The sequence below is a fragment of the Micromonas pusilla genome, assembly GCF_000151265.4.
Source record: "Micromonas pusilla CCMP1545 genomic scaffold MICPUCscaffold_4, whole genome shotgun sequence".
Classification (NCBI taxonomy): Eukaryota; Viridiplantae; Chlorophyta; class Mamiellophyceae; order Mamiellales; family Mamiellaceae; genus Micromonas; species Micromonas pusilla.
The window spans coordinates 541,683-567,195 of record NW_003315885.1 but is presented as its reverse complement, the minus strand read 5'-3'; the positions used below and the strand labels follow the sequence as shown (position 1 = coordinate 567,195).

At 59.2% G+C, this 25,513-nt stretch overlaps 11 protein-coding genes across 11 annotated transcripts in view; 6 read left to right on the top strand and 5 right to left on the bottom strand.

Moving 5' to 3' along the window:
* Positions 1 to 225: 225 nt before the first annotated feature.
* On the top strand, positions 226 to 7,664 carry MICPUCDRAFT_57150 (uncharacterized protein; the record flags this gene model as incomplete). Its single annotated transcript, XM_003058014.1, has 2 exons — positions 226 to 396; positions 566 to 7,664. 2 exons carry the CDS (start codon positions 226 to 228, stop codon positions 7,607 to 7,609), a joined length of 7,215 nt encoding a protein of 2,404 aa, XP_003058060.1. The 3' UTR covers positions 7,610 to 7,664.
* A 21-nt stretch (positions 7,665 to 7,685) lies between these two features.
* Positions 7,686 to 9,530, bottom strand: MICPUCDRAFT_45441 (uncharacterized protein). Its single transcript, XM_003057646.1, has 2 exons — positions 9,220 to 9,530; positions 7,686 to 9,117 (listed from the first exon to the last, which is right to left on the bottom strand). The coding sequence occupies exons 1-2, from the start codon at positions 9,404 to 9,406 to the stop codon at positions 7,766 to 7,768; spliced, it is 1,539 nt and encodes a 512-aa protein (XP_003057692.1). The 5' UTR covers positions 9,407 to 9,530; the 3' UTR covers positions 7,686 to 7,765.
* A 618-nt stretch (positions 9,531 to 10,148) lies between these two features.
* Positions 10,149 to 10,598, top strand: MICPUCDRAFT_7324 (mitochondrial protein translocase family; the record flags this gene model as incomplete). The annotated part of the gene is made up of 1 exon (XM_003058013.1): positions 10,149 to 10,598. A coding segment is annotated over one exon (450 nt), but the record flags the coding sequence as incomplete, so codon positions are not given.
* Positions 10,599 to 10,690: 92 nt separating this feature from the next.
* Positions 10,691 to 12,823, bottom strand: MICPUCDRAFT_46995 (uncharacterized protein; the record flags this gene model as incomplete). Its single annotated transcript, XM_003057645.1, has 1 exon — positions 10,691 to 12,823. The coding sequence occupies exon 1, from the start codon at positions 12,665 to 12,667 to the stop codon at positions 10,691 to 10,693; it is 1,977 nt and encodes a 658-aa protein (XP_003057691.1). The 5' UTR covers positions 12,668 to 12,823.
* Positions 12,824 to 13,123: 300 nt separating this feature from the next.
* MICPUCDRAFT_46994 (uncharacterized protein) lies at positions 13,124 to 17,344 on the top strand. Its single transcript, XM_003058012.1, has 2 exons — positions 13,124 to 13,338; positions 13,581 to 17,344. Exon 2 carries the CDS (start codon positions 13,657 to 13,659, stop codon positions 17,182 to 17,184), a length of 3,528 nt encoding a protein of 1,175 aa, XP_003058058.1. The 5' UTR covers positions 13,124 to 13,338; positions 13,581 to 13,656; the 3' UTR covers positions 17,185 to 17,344.
* Positions 17,345 to 17,476: 132 nt separating this feature from the next.
* On the top strand, positions 17,477 to 18,351 carry MICPUCDRAFT_57145 (uncharacterized protein; the record flags this gene model as incomplete). Its single annotated transcript, XM_003058011.1, has 2 exons — positions 17,477 to 18,297; positions 18,330 to 18,351. 2 exons carry the CDS (start codon positions 17,477 to 17,479, stop codon positions 18,349 to 18,351), a joined length of 843 nt encoding a protein of 280 aa, XP_003058057.1.
* A 62-nt stretch (positions 18,352 to 18,413) lies between these two features.
* On the bottom strand, positions 18,414 to 20,200 carry MICPUCDRAFT_46993 (uncharacterized protein). Its single transcript, XM_003057644.1, has 2 exons — positions 19,929 to 20,200; positions 18,414 to 19,824 (listed from the first exon to the last, which is right to left on the bottom strand). The coding sequence occupies exons 1-2, from the start codon at positions 20,022 to 20,024 to the stop codon at positions 18,457 to 18,459; spliced, it is 1,464 nt and encodes a 487-aa protein (XP_003057690.1). The 5' UTR covers positions 20,025 to 20,200; the 3' UTR covers positions 18,414 to 18,456.
* A 187-nt stretch (positions 20,201 to 20,387) lies between these two features.
* MICPUCDRAFT_39248 (uncharacterized protein) lies at positions 20,388 to 21,881 on the top strand (the record flags this gene model as incomplete). The annotated part of the gene is made up of 1 exon (XM_003058010.1): positions 20,388 to 21,881. One exon carries the CDS (start codon positions 20,388 to 20,390, stop codon positions 21,879 to 21,881), a length of 1,494 nt encoding a protein of 497 aa, XP_003058056.1.
* Positions 21,882 to 22,550: 669 nt separating this feature from the next.
* On the top strand, positions 22,551 to 23,284 carry MSD (manganese superoxide dismutase). Its single transcript, XM_003058009.1, has one exon. The coding sequence runs from the start codon at positions 22,555 to 22,557 to the stop codon at positions 23,215 to 23,217; it is 663 nt and encodes a 220-aa protein (XP_003058055.1). The 5' UTR covers positions 22,551 to 22,554; the 3' UTR covers positions 23,218 to 23,284.
* A 117-nt stretch (positions 23,285 to 23,401) lies between these two features.
* On the bottom strand, positions 23,402 to 23,690 carry MICPUCDRAFT_67229 (uncharacterized protein; the record flags this gene model as incomplete). The annotated part of the gene is given in 2 exon segments (XM_003057643.1): positions 23,402 to 23,500; positions 23,502 to 23,690. Coding segments are annotated over 2 exon segments (288 nt in total).
* A 559-nt stretch (positions 23,691 to 24,249) lies between these two features.
* Positions 24,250 to 25,513, bottom strand: part of MICPUCDRAFT_49537 (uncharacterized protein) — a 1,692-nt gene continuing 428 nt past the window's right edge. Inside the window, exon 2 of the mRNA XM_003057642.1 lies at positions 24,250 to 24,798. Within this exon, the coding sequence (XP_003057688.1) occupies positions 24,385 to 24,786 (402 nt within the window). The 5' untranslated portion in view covers positions 24,787 to 24,798 and the 3' untranslated portion in view covers positions 24,250 to 24,384. The remainder of the gene's footprint in view (positions 24,799 to 25,513) is intronic.

Here is a 25,513-nt window from a genome sequence, read left to right as displayed (position 1 = left end):
TGACGGGCGATCGCCCCGGGGAAAATGACATCACGCGAAAAATATTTGAGTCAGGTCGCGCGCGCGCCGACCAAAAAGAGAAGTTTGACTCCCCGCGCGCAGAAGGTGGCGCGGTCGAGGTGCCGACGGAGACGCGACCGCGGCGCACGCGCCGGATTTTAGCTAGTGGCCCGGGTATCGCGCAGATGTGTTGATTTCGTAGGGTGGCACACTCACGCGTAACAGATGTTGCCCTTACCGGAGGCGATTAGGCTGTCCCTAAACGAGGCCACTTCGCGTTCCGATGCCGAGCTTCTCAGGCGAACGTACCAGGACGTGTTGATATCCTTAGAGGGGCCTTCGGAGGAGCGAGTGGGTCGGGATATCCTCGTGCTGTGTGCTGAGACCGCGTTGAAGGTGAGCGAGACGATATCACGACGCGAACCCGCGCGCACGCGGGCGGGATCGACCGCGGCGACGCCTTTCAAAAAAGCCAAACCGAACGCGACCTTGTCATTCTCCCCTACCAGGCCTCCATCCTCACCAGCCTGTCGTCCACCCCTCGTCCCCTATCCCGCTCGCACAGGTTGGATCATCAGATATCGCAGCAGACGTCCTCGAGATTTACTTCCTCGAAGCGAACAAGCTCTGGAGCGACGATCCCGAGAGCCTTGGTCAACTCGAGCTGAAGGATCAGTTCGTGTGCAGGGCGTGGTATGCGAAAGCGCTGCTGTTATCAGAAGCTACCGTGGGACTGAAGGGAGAACCGCTTGTCGAGAGCGTCCATGCGGCGTTGAAATGCCTGAGCGAGGGTCTCGAGGTCGCATTAGGTGATCCGAGGTACTTGTTTCTCGTGTACGACGCGAGCGTGCATTATTGGAAAATCTCCCGCCCGTTGCAGAAGCCCGGGACACGGAAACACCTCATAGAAACCTCCTCGGCGATCACGAAGGCTCTGGAGAGCGTCTCGGGTCACGAAGAGTGGAAGATTCACAATCTTCGGCTTCACGCGTTATGTCTCAGTGACGGTGAAAATCACGACGACGCCCTGAAGGCAGCTTCTGACGCGCACGAACTTTGCAAAGCGAGCGCACCCTCGCTCGCGCCACTCGCAGTCAAACTGAGAACACACGTGGGAAGCTTGAGTGGTAAAAAGGAAGCGGAAGGTGATGGAGTTGAAGGGGCGATAACGACGCTTCAGCTTGCGCGCTCTGGGATGTTCAGCGATCCGGAGGCGCTGAAAGAGGCGTTGATGGAGGCGTGGAAGAAAGTCGACCCTGCGGCAGAACTTCTCGGCGAAGCTAAGGATGAGTCTTCAAACGGTGCCGACTTCGAAGTCGTGGCTGAAATTGGCTGGGTAGCAGCGCAGAATGGGTTAGTGGAGCTCGCGACTTGGTGCTCACAGCGCGCGCCTGGAACACGAAGCGAGCTGACTTCGAATCTTAACGCCTTGAACGGCCTCGAAGATAAAAGAGGAACGCTCGCACCTGTCGCACTCCAAGTTCACAAGGATGTGGCGAACAGCGCGGCTCAAGTGCTCGCTGCTTTCGTGCGACTTCAAGACGTAGCTGGGATCCAGGACGCGTGTCAGTTGATGTGGATGGCGAGTTTACCGCTGCAACAGCCCGAACAACGTCACCGCTTGACGAGAATCTTTGCGGCTGCGGTGAAGGCACTCGAGGCAGTGAGCTCCTCCATGAACAGGTTACGGACCGCGCTCCATCTCGAGCTCGCGTACTGCTACCTCGCAGAGCATATGGTGGTAGAAGCGAACGTTCAAGTTTCCAAGGCTCTTGCACTTGATTACGTATCCCCGGCTGAAGAGGTTGAACTCACTGAGTATGAACGTCCCCTGGACCGCTTTTTAGTTCCGCTGGCGCGTGTCTTGGCACTGAAAGGCAGCCTCTATGAGGACCCGGAAGGGGTAGAAGACCAAGCACTGCAGCTAGCCGAACAAGCACGCGACGCGAAGACGTTAAAAGTTAAGTCTGATCTTCTCCAACGTGCTGTAGCTAAACTCGTGATGTTGGATCCTTTGCCACCACCGACTGAAGAATTTGAAGGCGACGCGGGCGAGAAGAAACTTTTGAGACGAGCTGCGAAGGCGAGGGCGACGGTCTGGGGAACCATCGCCAAGGTGGCGATGGAGGCGAAGATGACATCACTCGTACATCAGGTCGCAGTTCATGTTCTCGAAATCACGGGCTGGGATCCAGTCCGCGATAAGGACATGATTCTTCTTCAAGTCGAGGTCAACTTTATTGATGGGCTTGCATGCACGGATATCTTAGCGTCCAAAGGGCTGCAATCCGTTCCACCGAAGACGATTGAGACAGAAGGAGAATTCATTGGCGATACGATCGACGAGCTCCAAAATACTGCCACCTCTGCTTTCATTAAGGCCGCTCGCTTAGGAGCGACCGTCTCGGAGAGTTGGGCTGTCATGAACGCCGCGTCGCACGTCTGGAACAACTACATCGCGCTCACGAAGAGTCACCGATACGCCGAGCTCCTTCCCGCGACAGATCCTTTGTTTGCGGAGCTCTTTAAACTGGAGGATTGCGATCCATCTCTGCTAGGAAATTTTGCTCACCTCGTGTCTTCTGGTTACGAGCACGCCGCGCTACTCACTGTGGGGGACGTGGACACCGCGGAGGAAGAGCGCGTGACAGATTATAAAACCCTTTTGGAAATGCACGCGTCTCACACGTTCGAGGTATCCGACGAGATCAATAAGGGTATCGAAACTTGCAAATCCGTGTTAGCTCGAGTGGATGACAAGAATAAGCACAGGCTTTCCGCGATGCAAGCTAGGCTTCAAGTGCGCTTGGGTGCGGCTTTGGACGTCAAGGTTGAGGATGACCCAGTAGCGCAAGTTTGGGCGATGATCGAACAAGTCGCGCAACCTGGAAAAGAGCCGGCGGCGGCTGGTGAAATCGTAAGCCAAGCGATGTCACTCCTGCGTCCTGAAGATAGCGAAGTCGCTGGTGATCTCGAAGTATGGGCTCGACTGGGCGACGCGGCATACAATGCGAAGGCTTATGGACCTGCGATTGAGAGTTGCAAGCAGGCAGTTGAACTCGCGGCAAAATTAGATCCTGATGCGCCATCTCAAATGTGGTATTGGGCAGGTGTAGCCGAATGTGCGTATGGAAATGGTATCGTCGCGTTGATTCGTCCTGAAGTTCAAGATCAAACAGCACAGGATGCTCTGAAACAGAAAGCCGTGGAGCACTTCGTTGAAGCCTCTAAGCACGGCAGACACGCGCTCCGAAGTGACATCGTATACTACGCTGCAAGGTGCTTTTGGAACACCGCCACGGGTTTCATGACTACCGCAGCAACAAGAAGCACCATCGCAGAGCCCCTCGAGACTATTCTGGATGCGTGCCGGGCGACGAAAGTGAACGATTTTAGATTCATGCAGTCCATGTTCCTATTACTCTTCGACTGTCTCGAAGACAAATCCTCGTGGGCTGAGGGTGCAAGACAGATTGAGGCCGCTTTCAGTTTCCTTCCCGATACCGAGCACCAGCCGCTGTGGGAGTATAAGGTGCTGTTCATGACGGTCATGGGTGAGAGTGTTATCGATGAGCTGAGCAAGATCACGAAATACGATGAGGAGATGCAGGCAAAGGTATGGGCAACCGTCGCTGCTCAAGCGAAAGATCCCGTGGACGCGCTCAAGGCGCATAAAAAGGCGATTCACGTGTTGGATAATCAACCCTGGATCAAAGTCGATTTCATGATTGACTTTGCGGAATGGATTGATGCAAGCGGTCAGTCCGCATCTGATGCTGAAGATGTCCTTCTTTCGGCGATGGATATTTTGCTCGAGATCGACAACGGGGGAACAGAGGATGGGGATGGTTTGTTCGAGACTTCAAGGTCGTTTAGCTCGAATACTGGTCGATCCATTCCCGCGACCCCGGAGGCTTCTATGAAGTCGTTAGGATCTAGTACAAAATTCGTCTCTTCGGGAACGCAGCTGCGAACGACATTACGCGCGAGTGATGAGAAGGAGGGACCACAGCCACCCGCGAGACTGGGAACGAAGCAGATGAGACAAATAATTCGTGTTTTCCTCATGCTCGGTAAACTCTCAGGCAATAATTTTGAAAGGTCCGACCACCTGCTCATGGCGCAGCATTACGCACTTCGGATGCTGAAGGAGAGTATTGTCGAAGCGGTCAGCGTCGCAGAGTCACCGTCCGAAAGCGTTGAAGTTTCCATCCCGGAAACGCTCGAAGAGTGGGCGACGTTTCAATTATCCGAAGGGCTGTTGGCGCAAATTCAGAAGAACACGGGCGCACTTGAAATGTCCATGGACTCGATCGGCCGTCCAGAGCTATTCCTCGCACATCTTGAATATCTTTGCGCGGGCCTCGAGTCGTCGAGCAGGCACTTGCACTGCTTATCGGTTTGGCAGCTTGGCGTCTTGGTTGCGAAGGTAGTCGCGAAGAACGATTCGCTTGTCACAGTTTCTCATCTCCGACTCGCGTCGGTTTCAGACGTGTTACTTCTCTCTTCTGCCGCGGTCATGCACGAAGATCTCGCTGGAAACCTAGAAATTACAGCCGAGGAACTCGCTCAGGGTCGCGAGGAGGTGAAGCAACGTGAACGGCTTCAACAACCTTCGACTTTGACTTCAAGAGCACCTCGAATCACATCCCGCCGTGGAACACCTGAATTGCAGTCTACCGCGGATTCATCCAAGCTCCTTCGACCGTTCGCGCTCCGTGACTACTGGCTAGCGCGTGGTGCGTATTTAGTCAAACGAGGGGCTTTAGCTGCGGCGACAGTTCTTCTCCAAGAGGCAATTGGTCACGCCCACGCGCACGACGATCCAGAGGTGGAGGCTAAGGCGTATTTCCATCTTGCAAAGTGCGCTGCCTACGGTAACAAGCCCGTTGATGCGATCAAATTACAACATCGCGGACAAGTGTGCGGTGGAGACGTCGTTTTCTGGGGCGAAAATCTAGCGGATTACACGAAGTACAAGTTGTCCACGCGCAACGGGAAGCTCTCCGCGAAGGAGTCCCTCACGACAGCGCTGAAAATTCTCCGCGGTCGACTTCGTATCTCCAGCCGGGGCAGCACTCTTGACTCGAATCAAGTGATGGCAAATCTCCTCATTGAATTGTGTCACGTCATGGAGGCTGATGTCGTCGACGCGAACGCGACAGAAGGAAACGCGACGGAGCAATACAGCCATGCGATGAAAGCGATAACGGAAGCGATTTCCATCCTTCACGAATGCGGCGGCGGGGGTGATCTCGTGAAGGCCTTGATGACCAAAGTTACGCTGATGTATAAGGAGCCGTCTGTCAGTGGTGATCCACGTCCAAGATTGGAGAACATCAAAACCGTCATTCGCGAGGCTGAGGTGGAAGCAGAGCGACTCTTTACCGCTGCATGCACGGGCTCTTTGAACCCACTCTCAACTTCGCTTCCCGCGGCAAGGGTACTAGCTGCTGTGAAAAATGCCAGAGCTGACTGCTTACTGGAGATCGCGCATGCGGCGAAGGCACATGAAGCTCAGGATAAAGAGAAGAACAGACCCGCGTTTCCATCCTTTCAGGGAACGGATGCTTCTGCGGTGCGAGCATTCCTCGACGAGATTACCCCTGAAACCTTCAGCAGCGTTCTTGGCCCTATCGAAGAAGCCGTCGTGGCTGCTTCCGAAGCCTCGAACCTCCACAAAAACTCCAGCAGTATTGATTCACTGCACGTTCTTGGCGAGGCGCTAATCGCTTCGTACAACATTCAGACGCGCGGGAAAGTTTGGATCGAGCCTCCTGCTCCTCCGGTTCCTCCAGTGGAGGGCGAAGAGGATGAGAAGGCAGAGGAGAATGCGGAGAGCGGACAGGGGGATCAGGCCGAAGGTGAACCCGACGGAGCTGGTGCGAAGGATGCTGAAAGTGGTGAAGGAAAAATCGTCGATCAGAGCGAAGTCGGAAGTGAGAAAGATTTCGAAGCTCAGTCGGTCGCGCCAGAGGAAGATAAAATTGCGCAGCCAGAACTCGGACCGGACTTGATGAAACCTCGTGCGATTCGTGTCCTCGAGCAAGCGATTGAACTCGGGCTGAAGTCCGGGAAGTACAGCATCGTTTCAAAGGCTGCAACTCACCTTGCATGCGCGTACGGGAGCACCGATCACGTGAACGCTGCGGCATCTCTTGCGCTCGCGCAGTCCTGCCGTGTCGTCGAGGCGCACCTATCCTTGTTCAAATCTGCCGCTGGGGAACAAGACGTGGAATCGCTTATCATCCAAAACCAGAAGACGATGGACGAAACCCTTAGTGATTCTTCCTCCAGTAAGTACAGCAAATCCCTGATGGAACGATTGCAGTCTTCTTGCAAAGCATGGAGAAGGCTTTCGATTAAACCAGAACAATGCTTGACGACGCCTCCCGCACTACCGGAAGGCTTAATCGTCTTTTCAGTTCAGTGGCTCGTGGGACGTGGAGGTGAAAATTCGCTGGCGATCACGTGTCACAGTGATAAGGACGGTGAGTCTGGCGCGTACGTCGCACGCGCAGACCTGACGCAACTTTTAGCTGCGACCGAATTGGTGACGAACTATCGCGCCGCGCTCGAGAAAGAACTCTCTGAAGTCGTTCACCCGAAAGAGCACGACGCGGTATTCGCTACTTTATCCGTACAGGCTGGGTGGGGTGAAGTGTGCAAGGCGACGGAATGGCTACTCGCGCCCATCTTGAACGCGTGGAAGTCTTTCCTTGGCGCAGATGGCGCGGTTGGGAGGAAGATTGTCATTCTTCTCGACGAAGTGCTAGCTGCGCTTCCCGTCGAAGCTTTGGAAGTCTTGAACGGCGCCGACAGCGTGTCACGTGACTTCTCCTTGCATGTTTTGCTTCAGCGGATAGCGGAAACGAAAGGACAATCCGCGATTCCCGCGACGGAGATGACGTATATGGTCGATCTTCGTTACGAAGAGGCTCCTGGTGCTGCACTGGAAGCCGGCGCGGAAGAAGACGCCGAAGCGACGTCACCTTCGTTAACGACCCGTTTCGAAGAGCTGAAGAGTCAGTTCGGATCGAATTGGTCTGGAGTCATGGGAAGTTTGGACGGGATTCCAGGGGAAGGGGAGTGCCAGAGAGCGATGATCGGTGCGAAATCGCTATTGTATTACGGCCATGGACGCTTCTTGTCGTACGTCCCGCCTTCAGCGATTGCGTGTGTCGATTTGTCCGCTTGTCGGCTCGCGATCTTGGCGGGTAATTCTGTGAACGAGGCCTCGCATAAGAAGCAGGATCGTCTCGACGGCAGGAAAACACAAGAAGAGCTGGCTCTCGAGAATCCGTATAAGACTGCTGCATTGCTGTCCCTACGCGGCGTGAACACAGTCGTCGTCCCGACGTATTCGTGCACCGCCGCCGGTAACGCGAAGACGTTGGCTTCGGTGTTGAGCGCGAGAGGGACGGAGGATGTCGTGGATATATCTACAGCGGTATGGAAGTCGTCTGACCCTGATCCTGAAGAAGAAGCAGAAGCAGCCGCTGAAGGCGAGGCTGGAGAGGAGGGAGAGGTGGCGGACGAAGCGTCGGGTCCGCCGTTTTCGAAGTTCAACTTCGTCGTCTACGGCTTGCCCTCCGTGTCGTTTGCGTGAAGTAGCGAAGCATTTAGTAGTAGGAATACGTAAATAGCATACTGAACTGCGAAGGAGCATCGTTCGTTCGTTCCGCGAGGTTGAATTGTCTTGGAATTACTGTATTAAAACACGAGGACCTCGTCCAGGCCTACAAAAAAACTATTTTTTTTCTGTCTACTGCTTGAGGCGCTGCGAGAGGATGTCCATCACCTTGCCAAAGTCCTCGGGCACACTGACCGGAGGGTTCGCGTACTTACCAACGATTCCTTCAATCTCACCGGCGTGGTATGCCACCTTGCTCTGCGCAAACTTAAGACCGTGCGCGGTGCTGACGACGACGACGCGATCGTCGGGGCCGATCGTTTGCGCTTCCCTCAGCTTCTTGAGAGCCGCGAGCGCAACACCGGTGTGGGGGCAGTTGAACATGCCCGTCAAATCCGCTTCCGCGGCGGCGTCCATGAGTTCCTCCTCAGTCGCCTCCTCCACGATGCCGTTAGTCTCCTTCAGCGCGTAAATCGCACGGTCGATGGAGACCGGGTCGCCGATCTGGATAGCCGACGCAAATGTAGGCTCAGCCTTGACGGCTTCGAAGTTTTCGAACCCGTTCTTGTACGCGCGGTAGAGGGGGTTCGCGTTGTGCGCCTGCGCGACGACCATCCGAGGCATGGAATCCACGAGACCGAGATCCTTGCACATCTTGAAACCCTTGAAAAACGCGTACACGTTCCCGAGGTTACCGCCCGGGATGATGACGTAGTCAGGAACTTCCCAGTTGAACTGCTGAAGAATCTCGATCGCCGCGGTCTTCTGCCCTTCCAGGCGAAGAGAGTTGAGCGAGTTCGCGAGGTAAATCGGGAGCTCCGCGGTGACCTCGCGAATGAGACGCATGCATCCGTCGAAATCGGTGTCGATCGACAACACGAGGGAGCCGTTCGCGATCGGTTGCACGAGCTGCGCGAGGGAGATCTTGTCCGCGGGGAGGAACACGATCGACGGAATGTCCGCGGACGCCGCGTACGCGCTGAGCGCCGCGGAGGTGTCGCCCGTGGACGCGCAGCCGACCGCGGCGAGGGGCTTGCCCATCTTCCTCATCCGGTTCACCTGAGAGACGAGCGCGGTCATTCCGAGATCCTTGAACGAGCCGGTGTGGGAGTTCCCGCACTGCTTCACCCAGAGATCGCTCATCTTGAGGTTCTCGCGGCCGTACCGCTCCGCCCAGAAGAGGTTGGAGTTACCTTCGAACATGGAGACGATGTCGTCGTCGGAGATACCCGGCAAAACCCACTCTTTCTTGCTCCAGACACCGGATCCGTAAGGCCAGACCGTCTTGCCGACGCGCTCGTCGAAGAGGGCCTTCCAGTACTCCGGGGGGTAGATCGCGAGAGCCTCCATGTCGTGCTCGACGTCGAGGAGGCCGCCGTTCTTGCTGCGGTAGATGACCTCATCGAGGGAATACTCTTCCCCGGAATCGCCTTTGTTGAACGGGGTGTATTTCGCGTTAAAGAGCGAGTTCTTCTCGAGGGGGACTGCAAGAGGAAGGGTGGGAGGGGGTGGTGAGCGACGGTGTTTAATGAATGCCATGATTGAAGGGTTTTCGCGCGTCGACTGTCGTGGGGGCGGGGGCGTACCGCGACGGGCAGCCTGCTCGCGGATGTTTCCGACGCCTCCAGCCGCCGCTTCGGCGCGAACGCGAAGGGTTGCGCGGCTGCGCGGCGCAGCGCGCACGCCGGTGCATCCCGGCACGCGTTCGGTCGTGGCCCGGGAGCTCAAAGAACGAGCAGCCAGGGGCACGGCGGAGTTGATGATGGCAGCCATGACGCTGGCGGTACTACCGAGCGCGCGCACGAAGGATCGAGCGGTTCTGTCGACGACAAACGATGCGAAGGATGCGCTACGCGGATACGAAGTCACTCCGGCGACGCGCCGTTGCGGACTCGCGCGCAGAAAGTGCCGGCCGCCGTGTGACACGGCCGCCCTTTCTTTTTCGTCATATCCAAAGTCCATGGAGATCCTCGGTTCGTAGACCGTCGAAATCCTCTCGTCTGCTGACGCGAAGCGAAGTCGGCGGCGTGATTTTCGTTGTTCGGCGAATTCTGTTGCGTTCTTTGCGCGCCGTCATCGTCACCAGTCTTCGCCAGTCACCAACGGCGCACGAAAGATGCTCCGCTCCTCGCTCAGAGTCGCGAGAAAGGCGCTGTCTTCGAACGGCGCGGTAGCATGCGCGTCGTATAACAGATCGCTCCCGATCGTCTCGAGCGCGCTGCTCCGTCGCGGCGCGTTCGCGCGCTCGGTCGCAGTGCGATCGGGATCAGATCTCGCGGGGCGGCGATCGGAGCGAGCGAGGACGACGTTCGCGAGCTCGGTGCGCGATTTCTTCAGCGCCGGAGCGAAGGGTGGAGAGAAGGAGGCGAAGGAAGGAAAAGGCGAAGAAGAGCCCGTCGAGGCCGAGGCCACGGGCGAGGAGGCGGCGGAGGAGGCGACCGGCGAGGAGGCGGAGGGCGAGGGAGCGAACGAGGAGGTGGAGAACCTGAAAGCGGAGGTGACGGAGAAGACCGCTCAGGTGAAAGACCTGAACGATAAGCTCCTGCGAACGCTCGCGGACATGGAGAACCTGCGCGAGAGGACGCGTCGGCAGGCGGAGAACGCGGAGAAGTTCGCGATCCAGGGTTTCTGCAAGGACCTTCTAGACGTCGCGGACAACCTCGGCAGGGCGGCGGCGACCGTGGACGCGGACGCCATCGCCGCGGAGTCGGACGGGGAGAAGCTGAAGAAGATGCTCACGTCCCTGCACGAAGGCGTGCTCATGGTCGAGAAGCAGTTAGGATCGACGTTCGGGAAGCACGGCGTCGAGAAGTACGACCCCACGGGAGAGGATTTCGACCCGAACGCGCACATGGCGTTGTTCAACGTACCGGACGCGGAGAAAACCGCGGGGACGATCGCGTCGGTGACAAAGGCGGGGTACAAACTGCACGACCGGGTTATACGACCCGCGGAGGTTGGCGTGTACCAGAGTCCGTGAGTGTGTTCGTTAGGTTTCTATGATTCATTCGAGCACGAAAGCTAAAACTCGCTCGAGTGAACTTTCAACGCTGTTGCTCATCGCAAGCCAGTCGCATGAAACTCGCCACCAAGCCCGGTGGTGTATTCCCCATTCGAACGTTCTTCGGCGACGTAGTTCTTCGCGATCGAGACAGACTCTACGTCCGGGTCGTTTCGTAGAGTGCGGATCGTGTCCAATACGTCGGGGATCCCGGCGAACGATCGGTCTCCGTCGAGACGAGCGAGCGACCTTGCGAGCTCTCGCTTCACATTCGGAACGGCGTCGTCCACGCACATGAGCATCAACGGGAGGAACTCTTCTTTGATGATGTTCGCGTCCACGACGCCGACGAAAGCACCGCACATTTGGACGTACGCCTGACGGTCCAACCACCGTGGGTTTGTCGCCATGAGCTTTATCTCCGCGACGACGTCGCCAACTTTTCCGGATCTCCACCGCAGCGAGGACGCCTTCGCGGTGTTGTGCAGGACTCCGCCGACAGCGTCGATGCTCTTCGCCCTGACCGCGGACGCGGGGTCTTTAAGAAGCCGTAGAAGTAAAGGAAGCAGAGCGTCTTCGTTCGCGTCTTCGGGCAGAACTTTCGATAACGCACCGAGTTGCTCGGACAACGCCGCGCGTAGGCGCCAATTCCCAATCACATTCTTTCCCTCCGCCTTTCCGACGTCCTGAAGCAAGTACAACGGCCCGGTCCGCGCGTGAGGGGCAACTTGACTCATGAACTCCGCGAGATGATCGATAACCCCGACGACGACCTCGTCCGTGTCGCTCAGCATCGCTTCGAAGATGGGTAATAAATCGCGTTGCGTCGTTTCTTTCCCTAATATTTTCGCCATCTCGTGCAACGAGCACGCTAACGAGCGTCGCACGCGCCATTGCACGCTGTGCGCGAGGACGTTATACGCGGGTCTTATCTCGTGCCATCGCGCGTGCCCGATCGTGTACGCCACGCCTGGAATGTTGAACGCGCACGATAACTGCAGCCCGTTGTTACCTCCCGTGCTCTCCGACATGCTCACAAAGTGATCGACGAGCGCCGCAGACGTGTGCTCGCCGCCGAGCTCGGCGACGAGCGGGCCAAGCTTCTCCAGCGCGGCGGTCCGCACTTGAAAGCTCACGTCGTTCGCTAACGGTTCGAAAAGGTCGTGAGCGACTTTCACGAACGTCTCTCTCGAGAAGCACTTGGACAGCTCCACGAGGTTTTCCGCGCACGACCTTCGCACTGACCAAATCGCGTCTTTCGCGAGCTTCTTGAACGACGGCAGCAACGCGTCCTCCGCGATCGCGTCGTCCATCACCTCGGCGACCTTCACGATCGCCCTCGCAGCCGCTTCCCGAGCCTGCAGCGCTTCGTCCGACGCGATAGTTCGCAGAATCGGCGCGAGCGTCTGTTCCGAGACGCCGCCGCCGACGACGCGCGCGAGCCCGCCGCAAATCTTCGCCGCGGACACGCGTATTTCTTCCTCCTGCCCCTTGGCTAAGTTCGCGAGCAGCGTTAACAGAAGCTCTACGTCTTCCTCGCGATCTAAAACGGTCGCGACGGTCGACACCGCGACCTCCGCGGCCTCCACGACGCCGTCCGCGTCGTCTTCCACGAGAAGAAACGCTACGTACAGCAGCCCGGTCGCGACGTCGGTCTCTTGCTCCCGTCGCGCCGTCTTCAGCGCCTCGATGAAGACCCCGAGCTGCTCCGCGACGATCTGCCTCACTTCGCTGTCGTCGTCCTGCGCGAGCGTCTCGACGAGATCCAACGGGAACGCCTCGTTCCCGGTGCTCAGCGCGCGCGTGCACACCATCCCTAAGCTCTTGACGTGAAACAGCCTCTGCACCGAGACCGTGCACGCGCGGCAGTACTGCTCGCAGAGCTCGAGCTCGGTCAACCCGACCGCGTCGTAGTCGTCCGCGGACGTGTCGACCTCGACGTATTTCTCCGACACGAACTCCTTGAGGTCCTTCGGATCGACCCGGGCGGTCGCTCGCCCATCCTCGCGGCCGAACTCGCCGTTGTGGCTCATCGTCGCGGTCTCGTCGTCCGCGGGTCACGCGCGCATCGAACGCCGGTTACTCGAGCTCGCGCGACGCCGCGGGCGAGCCAGACGCGACCGTCGTACCCTCGGTCCTATCGCGCGCGGGTCATCTCGCGCGTTCGTCACCGCGGCTTCTCGTCGCTCCGTCCTCGTGCGAGTGACTCCACGAACGACGACGACGCGGTGCTTTGTTAGCGGCAGCGGCACTCTGCTGGCAGAGAGCGAGCGATGAAATCTACTGTATGAGGCCTCTCTCACGATGAATCGTAGGTTCAATCATCGACGGATCGATCGGAGAGGGCCTAGCTAGCCCTATTGATTTGACCCATCGACTGACCGCTGGACCGCGGAGTTCCCGATTTGGCAAGCACAGGATTTTTTTCGCTGATAGATACAGGGGCGAAGGGGCGATTCCCGCGCGTCACCCGCTCACTAGTTGTGGCGTGCCCGCGACGTTAACGACGGCGACACCGCCTTTGTCGACGAGTGAAACTCGTTGTAAAGGCACGCGTCAGCGCGGCGCGATACTTGACCGGCGGCCTCGTCACTCTCGTTTCCGAGCGTGGGGAAGAGGTGTGGTCAACCGAAAGTTGATTTCGCTCCGCGGCCAATTCTGAGAATCGGCTCACGGCGCGATACGAAGCACACGTGAACTAAAGGTACGCTGAGGATGTCCCTCGAACAGCGCACAAAGTCAGTCGCGCTCGATACGCGGACGTTGGATCCTGCTCGGTGCTCGCGATCGCGCCGCGCCGTCTCCGCCGCGAGCGCTTCGATCGCGACGGACGCGATTCCGCTCCGATTCGATTTCCCCCCGTAACCCGATTACGATTAAAATTCGGGGCGCCTCGTCCACCGCGTCCTGACGCTCTTCCCCTCGTTCGTCCACCGCGTTTCGCAGGAGTGCTTCGGTAACTTCGGACGTAACGCCAGCAGAGCCCTCGGCGCGATCCGCACCCCGCGCGCACAAGGTGGACATGGACACGACTAGGATGCAAGATCTGGAGGAACAAGCCCTCGAGGCTCGTTCCAGGAGGCAGTTCGAGAAGCTCGAGGAGAAGATCCAAAAACGTCAGCTCCTCGAGGGCCGCCTCCTCGAGGCGGAGCGCGAGTTCAGGGAAGAGAAGAGCGTCCGCAAGGAGCTCGAAGAGGTTCGCGACGAGATGAACCGGCGACTTACGGAATCCACGAGCACCCGCCTCGGCGCGGAGAAGACCGCGAAGGACTACAAGCACCTCGAGAGGGAGATTGCGGACGTTCAGAACTCGATCGCGCATCTCGAAGGCTCCGTCATGCCCGAGTTGCACAAGGAACTCGCGAGAATCCGCGCGAAGGCGAAGCAGGACAAGGATGCGCTCGCGAATTTCGACGGCGGCTCGCACGAGCGACACGTCCTCGAGATGGAGCGGATCGAAGCGAAGCGACAGATGGAAGAGCAGCTTCACGCGCTCGGCGTGCAAGTCGCGCGCCTCGGCGAAGCCGTCACCGCGAGCGATAAGATCAGCGAGAGAGACTCCGAGACGATGAAGGGTTTGCTCAACGACGGCTCGAAGATGCTGAACGCCGCGCACGCGGACGTGCTGACGCGAAAAGGCGAGCTCAAGAACATCGACGAGCGGCTCGTGAGGATCATGAAGAACCTCGATCGCACCACGGAGGCGCACAAGGAAATGAGGAACAACCTTGTCAACGGGCACCAAACCCTGAACGACTTCAAGGAGAAGGATGAGCTGGAGGACCGTTACATGCACCGCCGCCTCGCGCAGCCGTACATGCGCGAGGAGCTCAAGGGCACGTCGCTCCCGAAGATGATGGCGACGTTGAACATCGCGTTGCCGAAGAAAATCGAACCGATGAACATCAACGCCCTCACCGTGGATGAAATGATCGAGAGGCAGATGGCGGAGGAGCAGCAGGACAAACTCCAGGAAGCACTCGACAACGCGCTCGCGGATGTCAAAGTCCCGTCCGATCCGTTAAACGAGCTGAACGGCAACACCGTGGCAGGCACGCTCCAGGATACGCTCAAACCGGACGTCAGCGAAGGCGAGATCCTCGTGGGCAAATCCCTGGAGCTTCTTCAGAAGATGAAGGAGACCGCGAGCGAGTCTACGTCTCGCGTGAACAACCAGGTTGACTATTACCAGCGAACGCTCGCTCAACTCGACAAGGAGATCGCATTGGCTTCCAAACACCTCAAGGATGGCGACCTCACGAAGTGGGACGAGCAAATTCCTCAAGAAGTCGCGATCGACGCCCAACTTACGAGGCTGGGCGGCGGTAAAGCGAAGAAGCACGTGAAGGGCAAGACCCTCCTCGAACTTTTCCACTACTACGATCAAGACGGGAACGGTTTCGTGAACAAGGGCGAGCTCATTTGCATTCTTTCCGACGTTGGCGTTTTGGGAGGTCTCACCCCGGACGACGCCTCCAACGCGGTCGATATGGCATGGGCCGCCGCGGACGACAACGGAGACGGAGGTATCACGTACAAGGAGTTCGCGAAGTTCATGTCTGGTTTCAAGAACGTGAAGCCGCGTAAGACGCTCCCGACCAACATCCCGGAAAAGTTCCTGAACGAGGACGACTCGCTGTTCCAGGTGTACCTTCAGCACTGCTCGAAGAAGTACCCCCAAGAGATGGGTTCCGCGCAGTTCGTTCGCGCTTGCCGCAAGGCTAATTTCATCGACGCGATGTGCACCGCGAGCGCGTGCTGCATCGTCTTCGCGAAGTCTCGCGAGGAGTTGCAGAAGCGCATCAAGTTCCCCGGCTTTCTTCGCGCGCTTGCGCAGATCGCGTCCATGAAAAGCATGAATTTCGAAGCCGTCGCGAATCAATTCGAACGTGATGCATTGTTGTACCCCATCGCCGTGCACAAGGACCGAAAATTGTTCGAGGGTATGAACGACGAAGCGCCCACGGACGATGACGCGCCCTTGACGACGACGAGGTTCCGACCAGAAGATGACGATGCCATCCCCACGCTCACTCCCGCGGCCGGCCCAATGGCGTCTACGAAACCTAAACCGATCCCCACTGTCAAGGCGACGCCGAGTTCCGTCGCGGACTCTACTTCTGAAGCCCTGAAGGACCTGCAAAAGCGCTCGAAGCCCGTGGACATGAAATCCTGGGACACGAAACAAGCGATCGACGACGTCGGACAGGCGCCTGTGCCGAAGTCCATGGTCGAGGCGTCGGGGAAGAGGATGTCCGTCCGCGACTTGTACAACACGTACGACAATGACGGCGACGGAGGCCTCGACATGGATGAGATGTCCGCGCTCATCACGGAGATGGAGCTCGTGAAGGGTTTGTCCGCGGAGGACGCCCAGGTTGTTCTCGGGGAGTACTTCAAAAACGCGGATGCGGACGGCGATGGGAAAATCAGCTTCGACGAGTTCGCGCTGTTCTACATCGACCTTCAGAAGATCAAAAAGTCAGGAACCTCGAACCTCGCGGTGAAGATCCCGAAGGGACTGAAGCAAAACGCGGAGTTTAAGGCGCTGTACGTTGACCACTGCTCGTACGGGAAGGGGCTCAAGAAGATCGACGAGATGGACGGCGCCGCGTTCGCGAGAATGTTCAAGAATGCCAACATGCTCGATAAGAATTTCACGTCGACGGCCGTTGACATCATATTCACGAAGTCGAAGGAGAAGACGAAGCGAAAGATCACGTACGCGCAGTTCTTGAGCTCCCTTGGCCTCGTCTGTGCGCACAAGGGGATTGAATACACGGACTTGGTGAATGTGCTCACCGAGACTGGTCCGCCCACGGCGAGCGGTGCGGCCGGGCCGGGGGTTTCCAAGCCGGAGCCAGCGAAGAGAGCGAAGCCAGCGAAGTCGGGCCCATTGCACCCGAAGCCCTCCGCGCCGGTCGCAGCTTTGATCGCCAAGGTTGGTGAGGAGGGAGATGCCGCCTCGGATTTGCCCGAGCCCAAGCCGGTGTTGAACAAGGCTGGCAAGCGGATGTCTATTCGGGAGATGTACAACGCGTATGGACCGGATGGTCTGAAGGAGCCTGCGTTCGCTAAACTTTTCCAGGATTTGGGGCTGCCCGCGGACAAGGCGTCGGCGACGTTCGTGAAGTCTGACGTCAACGGCGATGGCCAGCTCGACTTCAACGAGTTCACGGCGTTTTACAACAGCCTCAAGGGTGGTAAACAACGACCGGGAAGCGTGCTCGCTGCTCCCGTGCCTGTCGAGTTCAAAAAAAATAAAGAGTTCAAGGAGTTGTTCATCGCCCACTGCTCTTACGGGAAGGGGCAGAACAAGATCGAGGAACTGGACGGTGCGGCGTTCTCGAGGATTTTCAAAAACGCGGGTCTTTTCGACGCGAAGTTATCCGCCACGAGCGTGGACATCATCTTCACGAAGGTGAAGGCGAAGTCCGCGAGGAAGATTAAGTACGACGAGTACTTGAGCGGTCTCGCGCAAGCTGCGGCGACGCTTGGGATTACGTTCGAAGAGCTCGCGGAGAAGCTCACCGCGAAAGGTCCGCCGTAAGCACGCTTCGTAGTTCGCGCATCTGAAGCGACACGGTCAACTCGGCGCAGTTCAGCCTTCGCTCGATGCGATTACTCGGTTGTGTGTGTGCGTGCGTGGTCGAGCATCACAACTTAAGAGATAGAACTGAGTATGTAAATATATAATCGTCCAATTTCATAACTCGTGTCTCTCTTAAGGTACCCGCGCCACCGACCAACAAAGCGAAGGCCCGTTTCAGCCGCCCCCGCAGGACGCGGTCATATTTTTTTCGCGGAATAGGAATCGTCGCCAGATCTCGCTAGCGCTCGACATGCAGACAGCTAAGACTCCGTTCGTTCCTCCCGAAGACTTGCCGTGCGATGTATGCAAACAATCTACGGATGATGACACGATGATCTTATGCGATTCCTGCGACAGGGGATTTCACATGGCGTGCTTGAACCCGGTGCTGAACGAACTGCCGATAGGCGACTGGTTGTGCGACGGGTGTTGTGCTACGGGAGCGTCCGCGAAGGGCTTCGTTCGAACAATCCCCACGAATAAAACTGAAATCCAACTGGTCGAACACGAACGAACGACGTCGTGCCGACTGTCCTCCGTCGACATCGCCGCTGGCCTTGCGCTCAAGGACGACGGACGAGTGGCGCTCGGAAATCTCCCCATTTCCGGCTACAACCCAGGGGGATATAGGAGCGTAAGAGCAACGCGAGGGATCTCCGCGGGTTCATATTACTGGGAGGCGCTGTGCGTACACGGCATTAACGGAAACTCCGGTCACTGTCGCGTCGGGTTCGCGCAGCAGTGGTCCGACCTGGAACTTCCAGTTGGCGCGGACGAACTCTCATACGCGTTGAGCTCGTCCGCAGGGTGCGGCGTGCACCTAGGAGTGCGGACACCGCTTGGGACTCCGTTCTCCGACGGCGACGTCGTCGGGATGCAGCTTTACCTCCCCCCCGGAGGAAGGGAGCGAAAACGCACTCGAGAGGCGGTGTACTGGGGGAACAAATTGTTTTGGATCGAGGAAGGGTTCGCGGACGAGCCGAAGGTTGTCAAAGGATCGTTCATCGCTTGGAGCGTGAACGGGCGAAATATCGGGAAGACCAGAAACCTTCTGGAAGGGACGTACTTCCCGTGCGTTTCTATCTTTACCCTCCCGCAATCAGAGCCTGTGGAAGTTCGGTGTAACTTCAACGCGCAAGAATTGTGCACGCAGCCTCGGCGCTCGAAGCCGTGGAGCGAAGCGAGTTGACGAACACGAAAGCGTTTTTTATCAACAATTTTTACGATCACTCACGAGTACCACTTCGTCGCTTTCCGGGCGTAGTTCGGAGCGGCGGGTTTCGCTTGTGCGGCGTCGTAGTCGATCATCTGCTGATACTCCTTCTCCGCTTGTTGCGCCCCCTCCCAAGCTTGCTGCGCCTCCTCGCGCTTCTTCTGCTGTAGACTCTCTTTGTAGTGAATCTGAGCCTCGATGTCCAACCGGTTTTGAATGCGTTGCGCGTTCGCCTGCGCGGTGTACTCTCGCTCGAGCGCGGTCATCTCGGCGAGCTCCGCTTCCATGCGCTGACGCTCGTACTCTTTTTCTTCATCGAACGCGCGGCGCTTTTCCGCTTTCATCCCGAGCTGCCTCTGGCGATCCGCGTCCACCTCGCTCCACAGCTTCGCGCGCGCGGCTTCTTGTCGGTCCTTCTCCGCCTGGCGTTTCGCGTCGTACTCGAGCTGCTGCTCTTCGATGAGACGGTCTCTCTCCTCTTCGCTCACCGCTTCCTTCACCATGAGCGCGGCGAGGTGCACGCGATACTGCGCGTCTTGCTCCTTCTTCCGCGCCCTGAGCTCTCTATCCCTAGCATCCTCCTCCGCGACTTGCCTCGCCGCGTCTTGCACGAGCTTCAAGTTGAACGCCTCTTCCTCCGCTTTGACGACCGCGTCCGCTTTCCTCTTCGCGTCGTTGAACGCTTTAACCTCCTCCAGACGAACGCGCTCTTTTTCCGCCTTCGCCGCGAGGATCACTTTGTGCGCATCCTCCTCCTCGGCCCAACGTTGCTTCATCTGTTCGACTTCGCTCTTCGCAACCTCCACTTCCGCGACGCGGCGGGAGCTCACCTGCGCGACTTGCTCGTCCAACGCCCGGATCGCCTCCGCCTTGAGTTTCTCCTGCGCCGCCACGTCCGCGAGAAATCTCTCCTCTTTCTTCAACCGGAGCTTCTCGTACTCCGCGTCGTAGTATCGCTTCTCCTCCTCCTCCGCGCGCTTCTTCGCGAGCTTCTCGTCGAGCTGCGCCTTGCGCCCTTCCACCGTGGAGACGGTTTTCGCCTTCGAGTCGCCTTGTCGGACGCCGTCGCAGCCTTCGCGCCACTGGCGATACAACATCTCTTGCGCGAACTGCGCGCGCTCGTCTTCGCGCTGTTTGAACAGCGCGCGCGCTCGTGCTTCGAGCGCGTGATGTCGCTCCTCCGGGGTCTGCTGACGATCGACGAGCTCCTGTTTCAGCGCCGCCTCCTCCGCGAGAAGCATCGCCGCGAGCTTCTCTCTTCTCGCGTCGAGGTTCGCCTCCGCCTGCGCCTTGAGCGCCTCGAACCGTTTCTTGAACTGGTTCTTCGCGATCATTTTGTCCGTGTTGTTTTCCCACTGCGCGTACCCTTGACGCGCGTTGCACGACTGAAGGACGGAATCGGGGGAAGCGAGCGTGAGCACCAAAAACAGAAGAAGAATTCGATGCCGCGGGTAGGTTCGAGGGGCGACGATCGGGAAGCGACGCGCACCTTGATGTAGTCGTTCATGTCCCTGCTTGAATCCTCCGCGGCGCGCATTTTCAAGACGCGAAAGTCCGCGGGCGGTCGCGTCGTCTGCTTAAACATCGCGACCTGCGAGCGACGCGCGGGGGGATCCGCGTCTGCTGCTTTTGGCTCGACGGGTTAGAACCCCTGTGTGATGCGTTGACGCCGACGCGAACGCGTTCGCGGTTGACCCCTGTGAAGGACACGGGCGTGCGCGCGCGAGATGGCGACGCTCGCGATGCAACTGCGCGCGGTCGAGACTGGCGGCGGCGAGGCGTCCGCGCGTCGTTATGACACCGCGCCCCCTCTCGACGATTGAAGAAGCAACGGACGGAAATTGACTTGGTCCGCGGGCCATCACTCACCCTGCTCTGCTCACCACCAGACTGATAAATCCTCGGCGCCTCCCAGATCGAAACGCGCTCGTCTTGTGGCCTCGACGTCATGGCCACCTTAGCGGACTCGTTCCTCGCGGACCTGGAGGATCTCAGCGATGACGACGTCGCGGAGGAAGAAGTCAAGGACGAGAGAGAGGAGGGCGGGGTGTCAAACGCGCAGGCGGCGGGGGATCTCACGAAGGCGGATTTCTCCCTCGACGCGGTCTCCAAGCTCGTGAACTCGGAGCGGTATCAGAGAGTGATGCGCCAGGTGGACGAAGCACTCGCGGCGGACAAAGCCGCGGGCGCGTCCGGCGCGTCTACCCTAGGCGTCGTGGACGACGGCGCGTACCAGCTCATCGTCGACTCGAACTCGCTGAGCGTGGACATCGAGAACGAGATTCAAGTCGTGCACAACTTCATTCGCGACAAGTACCGGAGAAAGTTCCCCGAGCTTGAATCGCTCGTGATGAACCCGATGGACTACGCGCGCGTCGTCAAAGCGATCGGGAACGAGATGGACATGACGAAAGTCGAGCTCGAGAGCGTCATACCCTCCGCGACGATCATGGTCGTGTCCGTGACCGGGAGCACGACGAACGGTGAGCCACTGTCGAGCGAGGATCTAGACAGCACGTTCGAGGCGTGCGATCGCGCGATGACGCTGGACAACGACAAGCGGAAGCTCGTGGCGCTCGTGGAGAGCAGGATGGACAAGACCGCGCCGAACCTCAGCGCGGTGCTGGGCCCGGAGGTTGCCGCGCGTCTGCTCGGCGTCGCCGGCGGTTTGACGCAGCTGTCGAAGATGCCGGCGAACAACGTGCAGGTGTTGGGGCAGAAGAGGAAAACGACCGCGGGAATGTCCACCGCGACGCAGGTGAAAGCGGGAGAGATGCACGTCGGGTTCATTTTCCAGTGCGACATGATCCAGAGGAAGACTCCGCCGCCGTTGAGGACGCGCGCGGCGCGTTTAGTCGCGGGGAAGTGCGCGCTCATGGCGAGGGTGGACGCGTTCGGCGAGGACCCGTCGGGGGCGACCGGACGGAGCATGCACGACGACATGGTGAAGAAGATCGAGAAGTGGCAGGAGCCGCCCCCGGCGCGGACGGCGAAGCCTCTCCCCGTTCCCGGCGGCGAGGCGAAGAAGCGACGAGGGGGGAAGAGGCAACGCGCGATGAAAGAACGCTTCGGCGCGTCGGACATGCGAAAAGCCGCGAACAGGGTCGGGTTTAACGTGCAAGAGGAAGATTTCGGTCTCGAGGGCGAGGGTTTGGGGACGCTAGGGACGTCCGCGGGCATGGCGGCCGCGAGCGGGAAGCTGCGGATTCAGGCGAAACCGGGGAAACTCAAGGTGAACGCGAAGGATAAGTACGCGAAGTTCAACCCGACGTCCACGGGCGGGGGCACGAGCGGGATGGCGTCGTCGCTCGCGTTCACGCCGATTCAAGGGATCGAGCTCGCGAACCCGACGAAGGAGAAGGACGCGACGTCCGGGACGGACTCGGTGTTCTCCGAGCTCAGAGGGTTCAAGAACGTGCAGAGACAGCTGAAGAGTTTGTAAACAAATGCGAAGTACTTCCGGAATTACAACACAACGGTACACGCTCGCGACTACAGACCGCGGCGTCGCGAGGAAACGCAATCGATCTCCGCCCGACACGAGACGTGCTTTATCGGCGGAGACGTCATACGCGCGTCCCCTCGCGACCGCGGTCTTCATCGCAGCTCTGCTTTCGCGCTCGCTCCCCCCGACGGAAACCCGTACGACGCGAGCAGATCCTCGACGGCCTCGACGCTCTCGCCCTCGACGTTGATTCTATCGCGCTCGACGCCGGCGGTGTCGAACAGGACGAGCTCGGGGGGGTTCCCGGACACGTAATTCATGCGAACGCCGCGGATGCCACCCGTCTCGACGCGCTCTTTGAAGAAGGCCTTGAGCTCCGGGTATCTGTTCAGCTTTCACCCAGAGCAGCTCTGGAACTCCGCGCGCGCGACGGGCCCGGCGTACCTCGTAGAATCCGCGCCGGGCTCGCAGTGCACGGACGCGACGCCGAGGAGGGCCGCGACGCACACCGCGAGGACGCGGAACGACCTCATCGCCGCGGGCCGCGTGCTCGTGCGCGGGGGACACTGTCGCTTCGTCCAAGGTGGCTGGGCGATCTAACAAGATGTGCGATGAAGGGGCACGAAACGTCATTTGTCGCCCGCGCACCGACGACGAGAAGCACGACAAGATGCTTCGCTCCACCGCGTCCCGTCTCGCGTCCCGGATCGGCACGGTCGCGTCGAGCCGCACCCTCGTCACAGCGAAGCTCCCCGACCTCGCGTACGACTACGGCGCCCTGGAGCCGATCGTCAGCGGGGAAATCATGCAGCTTCATCACGCGAAGCATCACAACACCTACGTCACGAACTTCAACCTCGCGATGGAGAAGTACGCGGAGGCGGAGGCGCGAGGGGACTACTCCACGATGATCTCGCTCCAAGGCGCGATCAAGTTCAACGGCGGCGGGCACGTGAACCACTCGATGTTCTGGAAGAATCTCGCCCCTCCGAAAGATTGTGAGCCGCCGTCCGGGGAGCTCCTGTCCATGATCAACCGCGACTTCGGGTCGCTCGAGAAACTCCAGGACAAGTTCTCCGCGCAGACAGTCGCGGTCCAGGGCTCGGGATGGGGCTGGCTCGGCCTGAACAAAGCCACAGGGAAGCTCGCGATCGCGACGACGGCGAATCAGGACCCGTGCGTCACTACCGGGCTGACGCCACTCTTGGGCGTGGACGTGTGGGAGCACGCGTACTACCTCCAGTACAAGAACGTGCGGCCCGATTACGTCAACGCGATCTGGAACATAGTGAATTGGAAAGACGTCGCGGCCAACCTCGCGGCGGCGAAGTAAAATGAGCGAGCGAGAAGAGTGAAGCGAACGTTGTGATAAAGTGAACGGGCCGAGCGGCTAAGTCTATCGCGTCCCCGTCCGGTCGATCACCGATCCTCGTCCGACTCCGGACCCATATTCTCCATGTTCTCTCCTGGAACCTCTATGTCGTCCACCTCCTGCGCCTCGTGCGCCCCGGACGCTTTCATGATCGCGTCAACGCACGCCCGCCTGTCGTTGTGCATCGCCTCGTCCAGCGCCGTTCTCCCGCCGGCGTTGACCACGTTCGGCTTCGCGCCCTTCTCCAGGAGCCTGACGACGACGTCCTCGTGCCCGTTCACGCACGCCCAGTGCAACGCGGTGTTCCCTTGCGCGTTCGTCATCGTGGGGTCCGCTTTGCTCGCGAGCAGGATGTCGACTATCTCGAGATGCCCGTTCGCGCTCGCGAAAAACAGCGCCGTCCTGCCCTCGACGTCTTGCGCGTCGGGGTCCATGCCCTGAGATATGTGCGCCTGCACGTCCTCTGCCTCGCCGTACCGAGCGGCCTGTGCACGGGAAGAGCGAGTGTCGAGATGTTAATCACGGGATGAGCTCGATAGCGTCGCGGAAACGAGAGGGGCGCGTTCGCGGCGGCGGTCGCGGGGTGGACGTTCGATCGATCGTTCGATCATAATCGGAAGGCAAAGGTGCTCACCGCGACGAAGTCGTCGACCGTCTCCTGCGCTATCTCGGTCGTCATCTCGTCCTCGCTCGCGGACATTTCGCGATACTACGCGCTTTGTGCGTGTGCGGCGCGAAGTGCTGCTCGCGGTCCCGATTGAGCGACGCGCGGGGGGCGCGCGGCGTAGTGTCGAATGTGCGGCGCTAGCGCTTTTCGGAAAAAGACTTGAAAAAGAAAAAGCAGCGAGAGAAAAAGCACCAGCAGATTTGACCCCGGCGCGGAAGAGACGGGTGTGACTTAATCGTACGTGTACTACAGTTCTCGTGAGTACTTAGATTCAGCCCGACCCGGGAGAACCGGATGGGGACGGTCGCGTGCGACGGACGCACATTGCGTTCACTGAAGCGCGTTGACGTTCCATTACAATAGCACAACGCGCGCGCCACACCACGCGGTTCGCGACTAGACCCCCTTTGGTCCGCCGTTCCCCGCGACTACACTCCAAAACCCACCGCCACCGGCGTCGCTTACTCGTCTTCCTCCGAACGGAGACGAGCGTTCTTGTTCACGACGTTCACGTTGAGCTGCGCCGCGCGCTCGCAGATCGCCTTGCGGTTAAGCGTGGACACGTTGTGCGCAATCTCCGCGCAGTACTTCCGGTTGTGCATCATAAGAAGGTCGAGGTCCGCGACGTTGTGCACCACGAACTTCAGGAAACCGTTCGGGAGAAGGTGCTTCGTCTTCTTGTTCGACCCGTAGCCCACGTTAGGGTGGGGGGGGAGGCCCTTGAACTTACGACGATGGCGACCATCAATACCCCGGGGCTTCCTCCACGACTCCTTGACGGTGACCTTCCGGTCGCTCTGGTAGCGCTTGAACTTCGCAGTCCGCTTCTTCACGATCTTATGCTTGACGAGCGGGGTCACCATGGCTCCAACCGCCTGAGGAGAACGTTCGAGGGATGCGCGAGGTCAGAGGTTGGCGAAGAGTGGGGCGAGAGAGAATAAGCTCGAACGAAAAACCCTAACGAGCGCGCGCGCAAAGTGCGCGCGGCGACGCGGCGCGAGCGACGCGCGCGAGTCGACGCGACGGCGCACGCGCTCCGACGACGATCGCGTCGGCGCGGGGAGCGCGCCGACGCGACGGGGGACGAATCCTCCGCCGCGTCGACGGCCGATCGCCGGCGCGGACGCGGCCGAGTTTCGCTTTCTCCGCCGCGGCAGATGAAGAAAATCTAACCCTAAGCGCGCCGGAGTCGCGCGATGGTGACGTCGCGACGCGCGCGCGAGCGCCGCGACGAGGTCGAGAACGACGCGAAGACGTGTTGGATGCGACACGCACCTTCTGGTAGCAGGCTCACCGCGTTGCGCGTTGGAAAAGGGCGAGAGCGCGCGACGCCGACGAGCTAAGACGGCGAAAACAACGCGCGAGAGCGTGTGTGCCACCGACCGCTCTTGAAACTGCGTTGCTTCGCTTTCAATTGATCGGTATTTATTTCTTGAACCGTAAAAAACTTTTTTGAAAGACTCGTCGCCGATCAACCGGCAAGAGGCCGCGGACTTTTGCACGAATTTCAAGTGCTCGCGATGCCTCCGCTCCGCCGTCATAGCGCGAACTAGCCGCGCGAACACCCACCCGACGAGCCGACGCACGGGC

What these genes read in the sequence shown, in the direction of transcription:
- MICPUCDRAFT_45441 (XM_003057646.1), bottom strand. Translation starts at nt 9,406, where the DNA reads ATGGCTGCCATCATCAACTCCGCCGTGCCCCTGGCTGCTCGTTCTTTG. An exon ending in CGAGCAGGCTGCCCGTCGCG is followed by an intron (nt 9,118 to 9,219) that starts GTACGCCCCCGC and finishes TTCCTCTTGCAG; the next exon opens with TCCCCCTCGAGAAGAACTCG.
- MICPUCDRAFT_46994 (XM_003058012.1), top strand. Translation starts at nt 13,657, where the DNA reads ATGGACACGACTAGGATGCAAGATCTGGAGGAACAAGCCCTCGAGGCT.
- MICPUCDRAFT_46993 (XM_003057644.1), bottom strand. Translation starts at nt 20,024, where the DNA reads ATGTTTAAGCAGACGACGCGACCGCCCGCGGACTTTCGCGTCTTGAAA. An exon ending in ACATGAACGACTACATCAAG is followed by an intron (nt 19,825 to 19,928) that starts GTGCGCGTCGCT and finishes TCCGTCCTTCAG; the next exon opens with TCGTGCAACGCGCGTCAAGG.
- MSD (XM_003058009.1), top strand. Translation starts at nt 22,555, where the DNA reads ATGCTTCGCTCCACCGCGTCCCGTCTCGCGTCCCGGATCGGCACGGTC.